The sequence below is a fragment of the Capra hircus genome, chromosome 14 (genome assembly GCF_001704415.2).
Source record: "Capra hircus breed San Clemente chromosome 14, ASM170441v1, whole genome shotgun sequence".
NCBI classification, from domain to species: domain Eukaryota; kingdom Metazoa; phylum Chordata; class Mammalia; order Artiodactyla; family Bovidae; genus Capra; species Capra hircus.
Window position 1 is genome coordinate 66,297,747 of NC_030821.1, and position 14,559 is coordinate 66,312,305.

Genomic DNA, 14,559 nt, shown 5'->3' on the forward strand with positions numbered 1-14,559 from the left:
CATTTTCTGAGGAAAAGGAGTAAAGTAAATGATGCATTCTTATATAGAAGGCCTGGATATCTCTGCTGTAAATAAACAGCCATCAGAGTAATTTATGCCAATCTATCTAAAGTTTTTTTGACATCCTATTAAAGGTCAAATTATCTCAATATGGGATCATCCTGCTCTCATAATCTATAATGTTGTATCTCAAGTGTGGACTTCAGGGAAATGGTAAATAGTTCCATTTTACTGTCTCAGTGACACTGCTAGAACCCTGAAACAAATCTGCATTTATTTATACTATTTCCTTTAAGCTACAGAATAACCAGGATTTTCTGAGATTAGAAAGAAAATCAAATTTCAAAATCAAAACCACATTCCAAATTTTCTTAAAAGGTATTTTTCTTTGTTCAATTCCTTTGTAAAAACATTGGTCACCATTTAACATACAGTGGCAGCAAAATGCACCCAATTTACATGCATAAATAAGTCAATAAATCATAATACACGGACAACATGATATCAATGAACAGTATTGATGCAGCTCATGTTGCATTTAATCATAGTTATAGTTGCTCCCAATAAAGAAATAGTTAATGTGAGAAATAAGAATTCCAGTTTCAACCTGAAATAACATTCTTCATGACAAGTAACATGAAACAATGATTATATGAAGTCATTATCTTAAAGGGAACCATTTTTCAGAAGCCACTTTGTGCAAAGCACCATACTAGAAAAAAATGTGTACCTTAGGTTAAGGATGAAAGGGCTCCATTCTTTTAAACTAATTACCTGAATTATGCAAATTGTATTGTGACCACAAATTAAAGTACTTTTCAATATGAAGGTTATATATTCCATATTTTGAAATCTTAAATACTTCTACAGATGCTCAGTTAAACTAAAAGATTCTGTAGGACTGTGTTACTTTCAGGAGCAGAAAAAAAATGAAGAAGAAAGTAAAATCAAAAGCCCTTTCTAAACTCATAGGTAAGGTTTCTGGATATAAGACTTAATAAAAAGAAAATTTAAGCACCACAAAAACATATGTTTTCAGAGAACAGAAAGGGCTGGCAATATAAGTTAGGCACAAAAGCACTTAAACATTCACCAAAAAAAATTTTTTTAAATAATCACCCTAATCTTATTACCTGAAATAATAAAAAAAAAAAAAAATTGGTGTCTGTGATGTTATGTGGAAGATACAAACCACAATTCTATTTAAGATGTTAAGTTTTATAATTTTAATTTGATCAAACGAGACTGTCACATTATTTGTACATAAGAAGAATGTTATATATTTATTTTTATAGCATATGATCTATTTTTCCCTCAAAAATCTATGATTACAGGATAGCTCTAAAATAATTTTGAAGTAAACAGAAAAGAATTTATCACAAACTGTCTTGTAAGAGAAACCAGCTCCTCTGAAAATAAGAGTTCAAAGTAAATGTGCAAATAAAACTTTAAAATAAGGTAGCTGTAAATACAGCCATCTTTAAGTTTCCCTTCTTTTTCATCTATTTAGCAAAGTAAATAGTTTCAGTGGCCCAAATAGTCATTTTAATTTGTTTTCCTCCTCTGTGATGTATTTAAGTACTCTTACAATTAAGAGTAATTTTTTAGCATGTGTAACAGATCACATGCTAACAAACTTTACAGGTTCATAAAATTAAAATTTATGACTCACAAGTATAGATGTGAATTCTAGCTACACTTAAGTCAGATACACAAGACTGGACATAAGGAACTTCAATCTAGAATATGATTGAAACGCCACAAAAAAAGAAAGGGAACGAAAAATGGGAGAAAGAATTTCTCCTCATACATCTTTCGATTACTAGGCTATATATATATAGCAAAAAGTAAAATATAAAATATTTGTTTTTCACCTCAAAAGAAGTTATCCAGAAATAAAATCTGCTAAAGAAGATATAACATTAGGATTCAAATTAATTCAACTTAGATAAGGGGACAACATTTGGAGGGGAGGAGCATTCCCAAACAATATTATTTGTACTTACTAACCTTACGAACATCACCTCAACTTCACCAGTTATACCATAGACCTTCTTAACAGTTTCCATTTTATACTTCTGTGAAAAAACTATTTTTAGCCTCGTAACTTTCCAAGTGTCATGTGAAACCTCTTAGTTGACCTAAATCCCACAATCCCCATAAAAGCACTCTAATGACTTTCTTTCCCATAGGAGTCAAAAATCACTACGTAATCATTCAAACTTGAGAAAATAAAAGTATAAAAACCAACTCAAAATAATGCACTTCTTAACATATATGTTCTTATGTAGTAAAAATAATTGTTCATCCTAATTAATCTCTGGCTCTTGAGACTAAGAGGTCAGAAAATCGAAATGAGTGGTAAGTACTTAAAGTCTGTTCATTTTGAATAGATGTGAGAGTTTTTAAAAAAGGACTGAAACTATATGATTGTAAATGTTTACTGTGAAACAGTACAAAATTGATGTTGCCAAAAAGAGAGTAAAAAAGAAATATTCAACTGATACTAAACATCTTAAGTAATTTGGAAAAAATTTTAAGGTTGGATTGTAACTGTAGGGGACAACGACGACAGTAAATGCTTTCATGCGTGTACACATGGTAAGTAACAAACAGGCAAATCTCAAGTTAGCACAGTACATCAACGACTGATACTTACATGGTATTTTGGTATATAAAGAAAAAGAAAAGGTAAAATGTTGACTGCCATTGATGAAAAAGCATTTTACCAATTTACACAAAAAATTTTTTTAAAAAGATGTCCTAAGAAAACCAAGCCACAATAAGTTAGTGTTTTCCATAATACATGCTGAATTATTTGATCCCATTATCTATACACTGTTACTGTCTTAATTCCTAAACGCTGTTGACAGCATATTTGATAACTGAGGTACATTAGTTTACATCTTTTTAAAGGTATTCTATGTGAGTTAATTTTTCTTTTCCAGTTTTTCATCATCTTCACCTCCTCCAAAGAAGATCAAAGGGAACATTCCTAGAATGCAGCCAATAGTCACCCCGACAGCTTTACCCTACGGAAACAAAAGAAAACATTTTTTCAAAGTTATTTATCCCTGTAAGAGGAACCTCTGCTTAAGTATCTATGATAAAAATTACTATGTACTATATAATTCAACTGTTACTATATTTCTTTTGATCATACTAACTTAAATTAAAAAATGACGTTCAAAAAGGTTCTAAAACAAATAATATGTAAAGTTCAAGGCAACCAGGAAAAAAATTTAAAATTTTTTTCAAATTGCCATAACATTAGAGAAGTATTCAGAAAGAAAATACCTTGAAAATGTACATACATTTTAAAGTCAGAAGATAGAAAGGAACGAAAAATCTCACCCAGTACTCTCAACATATTTGGATTTGCTGTCCTTTGTACATATTCCTTTTCAGTATTTATCCCCATGTACACCTAATTATGAATGTAGGTCTAATCATTACGTAAACATAACTTTGTTTACTGCTTTCCTCCTGCCCCCCACCAGTCACACGTTAGAATAAACTCTTTTTCAAACTGTTTCATAAACTTCATACAAAAACTTCTAAGTTCCACTGAACTGATGGGCCTATAATAAATGTAAAAGCTCTTCTTACCATTGAAAATCATCGCTACTGTCAGTGATAGAACAATAAACATTTTGGTGTATAGTTCTTCCTCAATGATTTATTTAAAAATCAAATAATACGAATATCTGTGCATAATTATACTGCTTTGCTGTCTATTTTAGAAAAAATTGCAAATATATGTATATACCCACTGCAATATATTTATATGTCTACATACGCACAATTTTTCTGTGATCTCTTCTATATTATGAAAAATTTATTTAATTTTTGTAAATGATTTTTAAATGTTGCATTCCTATGATGACTATTAAGGTTAAAATACTTACCAATTAAGTTTTATATCTTCATATAGACATTTATTGAGAATCTACAAAGTACCAAACTCTGTGGTAGGTACCAGGGAGACAGAGATTAGTCAGACGCAGTCCCTCTCTCCGCCAGGAACTTCCAGTTAGTTATCATCATACGTTTCTACTTGCTAATCAATACACTTGGAATTCTCTCTCCCACCTAATAAATGTCTCATCAATAATTTAAAAATAACCTTAGAGCTGATATGCACCAAGAAATCTCCCCACTAAAAGAAATTTCTTTCCACAGAGAGTTATTTCTTCTCCTGGTGCTTCTGCTATATCCAGTGTACATTTCTATTACTGAATATGTCACACTAAATTATAATTTGTTTAATATGTCTGATTCTTTACCTATACAATCCTCAAAAAGAACTATAGTTTATTACTCATTTTATGTCCTTCAGTCTCAGCACATAACTGATACTCCTCAACAGTAACTGAATCATATAAAGATTTTTTCAAAAATCTTTTTCAAGTATGCCTACAAAAAAAGTCAAAGGTTTGGACAGTTTTTGTTAAAAACTCCACTCAAATCAATTTTAATCTCAAATTTCTCAAGGGACTGAATTATATACAGTGTCTTGCTCTGGCTACCCAAATTCATTATCATAAACCACACAAAGTACTCACCAAATGTGAACTAACACGTGTTTGCCACATGTCAACTTGCTTTGGTGAGAGATCAGGAATTGATAGGCCTAACCTGGAAGCCAAAGCTTCAACATAGCCCGCAAGTCTTTAAAAATACAAGAGGACAAGTAAGTCAGAAAGAAAAACACCAATACAGTATATTAACGCATATATATGGAATTTAGAAAGATGGTAACGATGACCCTATATCAGTTTAATTCAGTTCAGTCGCTTAGTCATGTCTGACTCTTTGCGACCCCGTGGACTGCAGCATGCCAGGCCTCCCTGTCCATCACCAACTCCCAGAGTCCACCTACACCCATGTCCATTCAGTCAGTGATGCCATCCAACCCTATATGTGAGTCAGCAAAAGAGACACAGATGTAAAGAACAGACTTTTGGACTCTGTGGGAGAAGGCGAGGGTGGGATGATTTGAGAGAATAGCACTGAAACATGTATCTTATCATATGTGAAACAGATCGCCAGTCCAGGTTCGATGCATGAGACAGGGTGCTCAGGGCTGGTGCACTGGGATGACCCTGAGGGATGGGATGGTGAGGGAGGTGGGAGGAGGGTTCAGGACGGGGAACACATGCACACCCATGGCTGATTCATGTCAATGTATGGCAAAAACCATTACAATATGGTAAAGTAATTAGCCTCCAATTAAAATAAATAAATTAAAAAAAATACAAGAGGACAGAATGTAAGTTTTTAAAGAGACACATATGAAAACCTATGTCCTCACATATGAAAAACTCATGACTACAACAAAGATAATTTTATATCTGTATACTCCAGAAATGGTGTAAACATTCTTTTACAATTTTCATCTTTATTGTATATACATATATTTGGTTTAAAATTTTCCAGATTGACATACTTAATACACAGGTAAATTAACTGACTTAAGAGTAATTACTCTCTATCATTACTTTAAAAAGAATAATTCAAGGTATATAAAAATTTTACAATTACAATTAATACATTTACTCCAAATTCAAAGCAAAGCACTTTAACATATAATTTAATAACTGTCACCAGAAAAAAAGTTTTCTTAAAATTTATCAGATTGATATACTAAGAAAAACAGCCTATAATTTTCAGGGCAATTTCAAGTATCTTCTAAGTGGCAACTGCTTATTGGGTACAATCTTACTTTAAGAACTGGAAGAAAGAAAAATATTTGCCAATTAAATTATGCATACCATCAATTATAAGATGGATCCCAATATTAGATATGTTAAGCTCTAAAAATCTATGCAACTAAGATTGATAAAATGTGGTATTTATTACATAATTTTTTTAAGGCAGAGGAGAAATAGTTCTTAGATGGAAGAGTCCCAACAAATCTGTAATATTATCATTATAAACCTTAATGTTGGAAACTAGGAAATGGAATGTTTAAGGGATAATATCACTGTAGGTTTACATCAGAAATTGCAGGTTACAAAATTTCTGCTTTGGCCCAGAACAAAGAAATTGTGTTTTGAACAGTACCTGTGGCCCCATACTCAAGTGCAGATGTCTAATATACAGAGTTAGATCATGTATAAAGCTGCCTTTCCCTAGATTATAGGGCTAAGTAGACTGCTCCTAGATCCAAATTCAAATCTCAAAACTTACCATCAAAATGAACCAAAAAAAAGAGGAAGAAACAGAACCAAAGACTGAGCAAGACAGAGTATGTTTATCACAATAGTTAATGCCAACTCTGTCTAATTCATACTTCCTAGGCTTCCCCAAGCTCAGGAAGCAGCCCAGGCCATCTGCTGCTTAGAAGAGAAGATGTAAAAACAGAAAGAGAGAAAGCTGGCCTTTTCTGAGTAGGCACCCTCAGTTTGTTTCATCATTCCTTCTTGCCACATGGAATAAAAAGAGCAAAAATTAGCCAAGTCCATGTATGCTTTGGCCATTATTCGCTTTGAAAATTCCTCTCTCTAGAAAACATGCCCAGTCAGTATCCTCACATTTGAGCCATATTTCTTATCTTTGGACTTAGTGGGAGGACGGGGGTTATGAAATAATGACAGGGTTTCTTACTTTTAGTCCTGTCTCACCTGTAGAAATATTTATAAAATACATATAAACATTTCAGGACATGAAAAATTCAACTCTGTCTGCTTACCTTACGGTAGTTTTAAAAAAAATTTTTACACATATCAGAATTGCTTGAGAAGATTCTTAAACTCAAATGTCAGGGCCCCATCCTTAGAGACACTAATCCTGCAAGACTGAGATGTGAGCTAGGCATCTATATTTGATGCACACCAAAGATTTAGTGCTGCTGATTTAGAAACATTAATTTTAAAAATTTAGTTCTAAAACACACATGCAAAAATAAATGTCCCTTTTCAAAATCCTTCCCAATTAAAGGAGAATGGAGAATAGAGAGTAAGTATACACATGCACAAGTGAACCTACCCAAGGCCAGCTAAATCTGACACAAGGTTTCCCAAAGCAGCAGCTAAAAAAATGAAAAATGGACAAGTGAATTACTACATAAAAGTCAGAAAAATCACTATAGTAGATCACCGTGTAATCAATAAAGCACTGGTCTAGAAGTGTTACCACCTTTCTAAGCTACAATGACTATATCCAAAGTAACTCATTTGATAGCTCTGAATTTCAAGATCTCAAAATAGAGATCTGAGATTATAGTCTTCTACCTCCATCGATTAGTAGTTTTTTTTCCTGATGTGGCAGCCAGTTTCCATTTTGGTTTCAATATTAAAAAATTTGCATAACATTCTGTAGTTCAACTTTCAGACAATATTTAAGGGAATTTGGATACTTGAAAGTTAAAGAGTAAAGTACAGCTATGACATTCAAGAAAATCAAGGAGAGAAATGTCTCTTTCATTACTCATCTACTTCACATGTTCCATAGTAACACAACACAGAATTGTTCCCAAATTCCACCATCATGAAGAGTAGAGTAGTATTTGTGGGGAAAGAAGGAGACAGAACCAAATCAGATTTTTGGTCTTGTGTTTCCTTCCTTGATTTTTCTTCCCAACTTGAAAATAAATAACTTGATAGAGAATATGGGCAGGAAGGTTTTAGGGTAACACTGAATTGAGAGAAAAAAAATTTTTTTACACAGTCAATATAGCAGATTATTCTTACTCATTAACTAACATAAAGTACCCAAACTTTCTCAGAAAAATGCACACTACATTTACAAAATTAAAAATTAAAGGATAGGATTAAGGAGATAAACTATTAATGACAGACATCTCAGTGAGTAAATTCATTCAAATGAAGTATCTTCTTCTATACTTAACCTACTAAAATGTTTCATAAATATACAGACAATGGAATAATAATACTACTATTATTAAATACCTGCCATAGTTGAAATTCCCAAAATAATTCCAATAGACAATTCAATATGGGTTCCCTGAAAAACAATTACAAAGAAATTAATCTTAAAAATTAAAACCGAAGTGGCTATAAAAGAATAACAAAGCATTAATTAAAACAGATAAAACAATGTTATTACAGCAGTTATATATACAATATACATAAATATGCATATACTATAGAAAATAACTTATTTATTACATATATGCATTCATGCAGAAATAACATCAATATTTTATTCATTACAATTAAGCCTTCATAAAATTAAAAAATAGCAACACACAGAGCAATACAATTCATCATTAATAATCTAGAATTTATATTTTCCTACTATGGAAAGGTGCTTTAACGCTTTTGAACACAAAGATAACCAACTCACCTAAATTTTAAATTCTGAATGATATAATTATATACTATTGGTATTTACCTTATAAAAGATTTAAAAGACTAGACCAGTTTCTAAGGACCCAAAAACTCAGATTTCAAAAATTATCCTTAAAACATTTAACTCTTTAATCACTAGATAATGAGACTATATAATTCATTTACAAGCAACAATAGCATTTAATACAATGGAGATACAGCAAAAATGAAGCTCCACTGAATTTATTTATTGAGAGTTTAAGACTTTCTCTAAAGAAAACAAGGGCTCATATTTTCGCCTCTACTTTTAAAGATAAGGAACTGAAGATTAAACGATTCTGATGGGTTACTATATAGAAAAAAGAAATTCTAGAATCTATTGTGCTAGTTCAGTTCTAACCCTTACGCAATGCTGCCAAAAATGGACTTTTCAAAAGTTCTCTTAAATACTGATGGCTGAAAATTTCTAAAAAAATTTTTTTAATATCAATGATACTTGTGGAGAAAAAAAACACCCTACAAATCTCAGTATTTGTTGAGGAAAAACAAAAAAGATGCCTTATCTGGTATACAGTTATATTGCATTACCCAATTATTTACGAAACGGAAGAGAAGTTAAATTTAACTTCCTCAATTTTCCTTCCCATAGGCCTTTTGATTCCACTCCTTTAAAATATAATTCCTATAGAGTATGGACCAAATAGCCTAATGTAAAGGTTTCCCAGGCATTAAAGTTACAAGGTTGTAAAGGAACGCAAAGAAACAGATTTCTGAAGGAAAAGAAAACAGGCACAAAAAAATATCTTTATACATGGATGCAAAAAAACCCTGGAGTATTAATATAGGAGAGAAGTTCCCGACAGCTACAATGTATAAAAAATAAATACAGCATCTTTAACAGCAATGAATCATTGGAAATTACCTAAAATGAATCTGTCTGCAAACATATGTATTTATAAAGCATTTACATGCTTAATCACTTGGTTGAATTTAAGAAAACTGAAGATGCTTCTAATAGCATGAAAAGCTTCATGTAAAGTCAAAGTTGGTTTGAAGGCAATAAAATCTCTACTCTTTTCCTTTTGCCCATAATAATATCAAATTTCATGTTAACAGGTGGTATAGAAATTATAAATAAACCTAGTACTAGTTGTCTTAAAGTTGTACTTGGTTCATCACCTCAATTCTATTCTAGAATTCTAATCAAGTCTATCTTAATTAAATTGTAAGAAGAATTCCGCCCCCCCCACCACTCACTAAAATATAAGTTATAAGAAGCAATCCAACAACACAAAAATAAAAAAACTATGAAATTAAATGCTTAGTATGAACAGCAGCCAATAATAAAGGTCAAATCTACTGCAAGAAGTTATATAGGAATTTGTTTACATGATCGCAATTAGGGTAGCAGTCAAGAGAGTATACCGAACAGGAAAAATATCAAATGACATGATACAAAAAAAAAGAATCAGTTAAAAATTAAACATTTAAAAAAATGTTTTCTTAACTTACTATCTTCAAACAGTCAAAGCTATCCTACAACGGCAATTAGTGTTTAACAAAAAAAAAGGTGAAAAACATTCTTAAGATAACAATGTTCACTTATTTGCCTTCTCATAGATTCTATAGTTATATTATTTATAGATTTTTAGTCTTAGCAGTCTATTAAAAAAGTCTCTCTGGAAAATTTAACTGTTTCTGAATTATTCTGCAATTATCACAGGATATTTTGCCACACCTCTTACTCTTAATCAGTTTTAAGCCGGTAGTTTAAACACTTATTTCAGTACTATATAAATAAAAAACTGGTGCTGTCTGTGAAACTGGACTTCAACATAAACCAGAAAAACAAATTTTACTGAGTTAGAGTCAATCATCTCAGGCCTAGAAAAACAGTCACACTAACAATGAGACACAGGCCTGAGTAACACAAGATAGGAACATTGCAATAATTTGACTTTAGAATGTGGGTGTGGTTGTTCCGTCTTAATTTGTATCTGTATTTAAACACAGAAATCTGTTTCTTGGGGCTTCCCTGGTAGCTCAGCTGATAAAAAATCTGCCTGCAATGTGGGAGACTGCAGTTCAATACCTGGGTTGGGAAGACCCCGTGGAGAAGGGATAGGCTACCCACTCCAGTATTCTTGGGCTTCCCTGGTGGTTCAGATGGTAAAGAATCTACCTGCATTGATTGAGACCAGGGTTCAATCCCTGGGTTGGGAAGATCCCCTGGAGGAGGGCATGGCAACCCACTCCAGTATTCTTGCCTGGAGAATCCTCATGAACAGAGGAGCCTGGCGGGCTGCAGTCCATTGGGTTACAGAGTTGGGCACAAATGAGCGACTAAGTACAGCACATCAGTTACTAGAGATATTTATTTCAAAGAAATAGTAAGACCATACTGAAAGTTGATGAAAGTGAAAGTCACTCAGTTGTGTCCGACTGTTTGCGACCCCATGGACTATACAGTCCATGGAATTCTCCAAGCCAGAATATTGGAGTGGGTAGCCATTCCCTTCTCCAGGGGATCTTTCTGACCCAGGAATCGAACTGGGATCTCCTGCACTGCAGGCGATTTCTTTAACAGCTGAGCTACCAGGGAAGCCCCAAGACCATACTGCAAAGGTCTTATTCAGGATCTAAGAAACTACCCAGTTTCCCTATTCTGCTCCCTCTTCAAAATCTCCCTGCCCTCCCTCTTTAAGCAAAGTATATCATCTCAACACTTCCCTTTAGGATAGCCTTTCATCATTTGAATATCTAAGGTTTGCTCAACTGAGGCCAAAAAAAAATAAAAAGATTATTAAGATGGTAGAATTAAAATACTGAGTGTAAAACTGTCACAAAGAAGCTTTAATCCAATCTATTCAGGAACATACCAAGACTTAAACGACAGTTTATAATTTAATCATAGCGGGTTTTTCTATAAGTAGTAAATAAAATTAGATTTTATTTACATTAACAATTTAAATAATCTAACCAACTCAAGGCTTACTAAAGGTTTACTTATTTCAGAAAAGGTAGTATGGCATGGTTGAAAGTTTCTTTTACTCACAGATATATAAATTAATCAACTTGATTCTTATATACGCATTAGGAAAATATCATTATCAGCCAAAAAGCTAGCATTTTGAAATTATATTTTAGATGCTCTTACCAGACTACTCTGCTCAAGAATTATCCATCCAATGGGTGCTTATCACTTTCAAATTATGTGCATGTTACAGTATCTTCTATGACTGTTTACCAAGCGAGATACCTTCCTGATGTGTAAACCTTGTGTTTCCTCAACCAGCTGAATGGCTAGAATTTCTGGATATCTGATCCCCATCAATCTGGACATAAAGTAAGACTATATAGCAAAGAAAACCATTCTTGAGTGAACCAATTTTAGACAGTCTTCAAGCAAATTTTATAATCTATACAATGTAAACTATACTTTCATCCCTATTTTAAAACCAAATATTCTATTTCTACCCACCTATAGTATATGTGACCGTCAAAACACTGAAACAAAAAACAAAACAAACGACGACAAATAAAAAAAAAAAACCCTGGCATCTCTCAACTATTTTTTCCTCATATTCAATAATCCTAAAATCACTCCCCTTTTTAATTTTTTGAGCAGTTTCCTATACAATATTTAGAATTTTTAGACTTTTTAAAACTTTGAGTCAGTGAGGAGAATTGGACACAGCACTAGGCAGCTTCAGAAGAACTGCATTTTCCTCGTGGACTAATGATGGACGTGTATTTTCATCATGACTTTATAATCTAGACTTAAAATTGGTATCTATTGACAAAAGCTGTCACAGAAGAGTATGAAAGGTCAATTGACCATTCCTACAATTAAACAATACCTTTAAGAAGCAACCTTAAATGAAAATGACTCCAGCAAAAGAGAATTTTTAACAGTGTGATGGAACAAAGACTGAAGGCTTATCATTTACAGTATCCTGAATTGAAACTTAAATCATCTTTGAGTTAAATGGATAGACTAAATATCAAAACACTCTTGTAAATATTTTTGTATGGGAAAACTGGACAAGGAACTAATTAATAACATACACATATAAGAACTGCTGATAAAATTAAAGAACATCAGAAAATTTTACAAACTTTTTTCTTTAATAAGAATGTTGAAACTAGAACAGAATAATACAGACTCAATAAATATCTGTTTATTATTGTCAATGCTTTACCAAAAGTCTTGATGATTAATTGATATAATGCCTTAAAATTGAGCTACGGTCTAATTAACATGAAATACAGCTAAAAATAGTCTTATTCATTATGTTAATTAAAGCTTTACAACTGTAATATATAAATTATTAGGAAAATTAAGACCACATTTCTTTATTAGTTCAAAATAGAAGGGTTGAAAGAACTTACTGCAACAATCATAATTGCATTATCCAAAAAGCCAAACCCTATGAAAGGTATCGCATTGTGGATGAATACTGAAAAACATCAAAAACAGAAAAATACATTTTAAGATTTCTATAATTTTAAAATGACAAAAACAGATCATATGGTTAAAGTCTCATAAGTAGATATGATTTAAATTTTGGAATTTGCTTTCCATTCCCCACAGCCAAAAGATTCTGCTTCTGCTGTGTTTATATACTTGGTAGAAGCTATAATGGGGAAAAAACAAAATAAAAAACATATAACATGCAAAATTAATTGTGTTAGGCTTTTGTGTTTTCTTACTGGCAACACACATACACATGTACAAATTATGTACAGTTAATGACAGAACAAATAAATAAATACATATTATGAGTACCATATTTTACCTGTTAAATAACTATTGACATCAATCTTTTTCTCTCTTAGACCTAAAGACTGATATCATAAAATTGATCTCCATATTAGAAATAATAAAAAATCAAACTTCCCTGAATCAAATTTCAGGGAAGTTATCTGGTCACATTTACTTATCAAACAATTTTTTAAACACTGTTAGGGAAATGTGATTATGTCATTTTTATTAGACATCTGGATTCAAAATCCTCTTTCCTTCCTCAACACATCAGTATCTCTGACTGCTTTCACAAACTAAAAAAAACAATATTTGATTTAAATAAAAATGTAACTTGGCCTCTTCCTACCAAAAGCACATCATACCTTATCTATATAATCTGTACATAATCTGGATGACCTGAGAAAACAGAAATGTAACTAGGAAGAGCTAATGTCTATTTTTAAAATACATTTAGCTTCATCTTTTTTTCCTATTAGCATCTTCAGCACATTGCAGAATGCCTAGTGCATAGTAGATGCTCAACAAACATTAGTTAATTAAGTTCAGGACATCTACCTCGGAAAGGAAGAAAATTCCAAACTACGACAATTGAGGAAAGACTGAGAAATAGATTAAAAGCTGAGGATAGTTAAGACTTTATTCTAATTAATCTATAAATCTGCCAAGGTATAGTCAACATCCATTCAACTGAGGACTTTTTAAAAATAGGGCATCAAAGCATTCAGTTTTATACCACATCAAAAAATAGTCCCTTAAACCATTGGTTAGTTATGTGTTTAGTGTTCAGTGACTTTACATCTTTTTTCTTTTAATGCAGTTAAGTCCACAGAAAGTACAATTAAAATATAATCCAGAAGTTAAGAAAATTTGATACTACTATGGTGAGTTCTGCACCAATAAGGGAAGGCTAATGAAGAGTAAAACAAGAAATATTTCTACCCACAAGCACTATCAGAGACTAAGAAGCAAGGGGGAAAATAGTATATATTCTAGGTCATTTCAGAGTTCTTGCTACCACATAAGAATGTCCCAGGTAAAAAGCAGCACCTTTTTAATTATAAAGTATATTGTTTTAAAAGATAATAAAAAAATCAAATGACATTAATGAAACAGGGTTTCTTCGTAAAGGGTTGTCTTAATTCTTCAACTTTTTGCCTAGGTCCAGGTGCTTAATGACCAGACATTCAAAATTTTATAATAATCGGCTTCTAAAATACATACAGAATTTCAAAAAATACTACAAATTGGTAAGTCAAAGGAGTATAATGAAATTCTAATAGTTCACTATATGAAACGTTTATAGTGAAGAGAGAGCTACTACTTATATATATTTGGAGAGAAGACTCCCAAACACCTTCTCAATCATCTTTGAAAAGTAAATATGGTAAAATATGAAACTTTTGGAATTACTAAGCATTTTGGGGTTAATCTGATGACATCTCTAAAACTAGAGTTATAATCATCTTAAAATTAGGTGTCAAGATTACAAAACTAAGA

At 32.1% G+C, this 14,559-nt stretch overlaps 1 protein-coding gene across 2 annotated transcripts in view; it reads right to left on the reverse strand.

The window, feature by feature from the left end:
• The window catches only part of TMEM65 (transmembrane protein 65), a 48,846-nt gene continuing 34,653 nt past the window's right edge, over window positions 367-14,559 (reverse strand). The window contains exons 4-8 of one of the 2 annotated variants that reach the window (XM_018058546.1): window positions 12,687-12,754; window positions 7,914-7,968; window positions 6,991-7,033; window positions 4,566-4,671; window positions 367-3,032 (exon numbers count right to left, since the gene is read on the reverse strand). In XM_018058546.1, the coding sequence (XP_017914035.1) occupies window positions 2,931-3,032; window positions 4,566-4,671; window positions 6,991-7,033; window positions 7,914-7,968; window positions 12,687-12,754 (374 nt within the window). In that variant the 3' untranslated portion in view covers window positions 367-2,930. The remainder of the gene's footprint in view (window positions 3,033-4,565; window positions 4,672-6,990; window positions 7,034-7,913; window positions 7,969-12,686; window positions 12,755-14,559) is intronic. The other variant, XM_018058547.1, reaches the window with a different exon arrangement.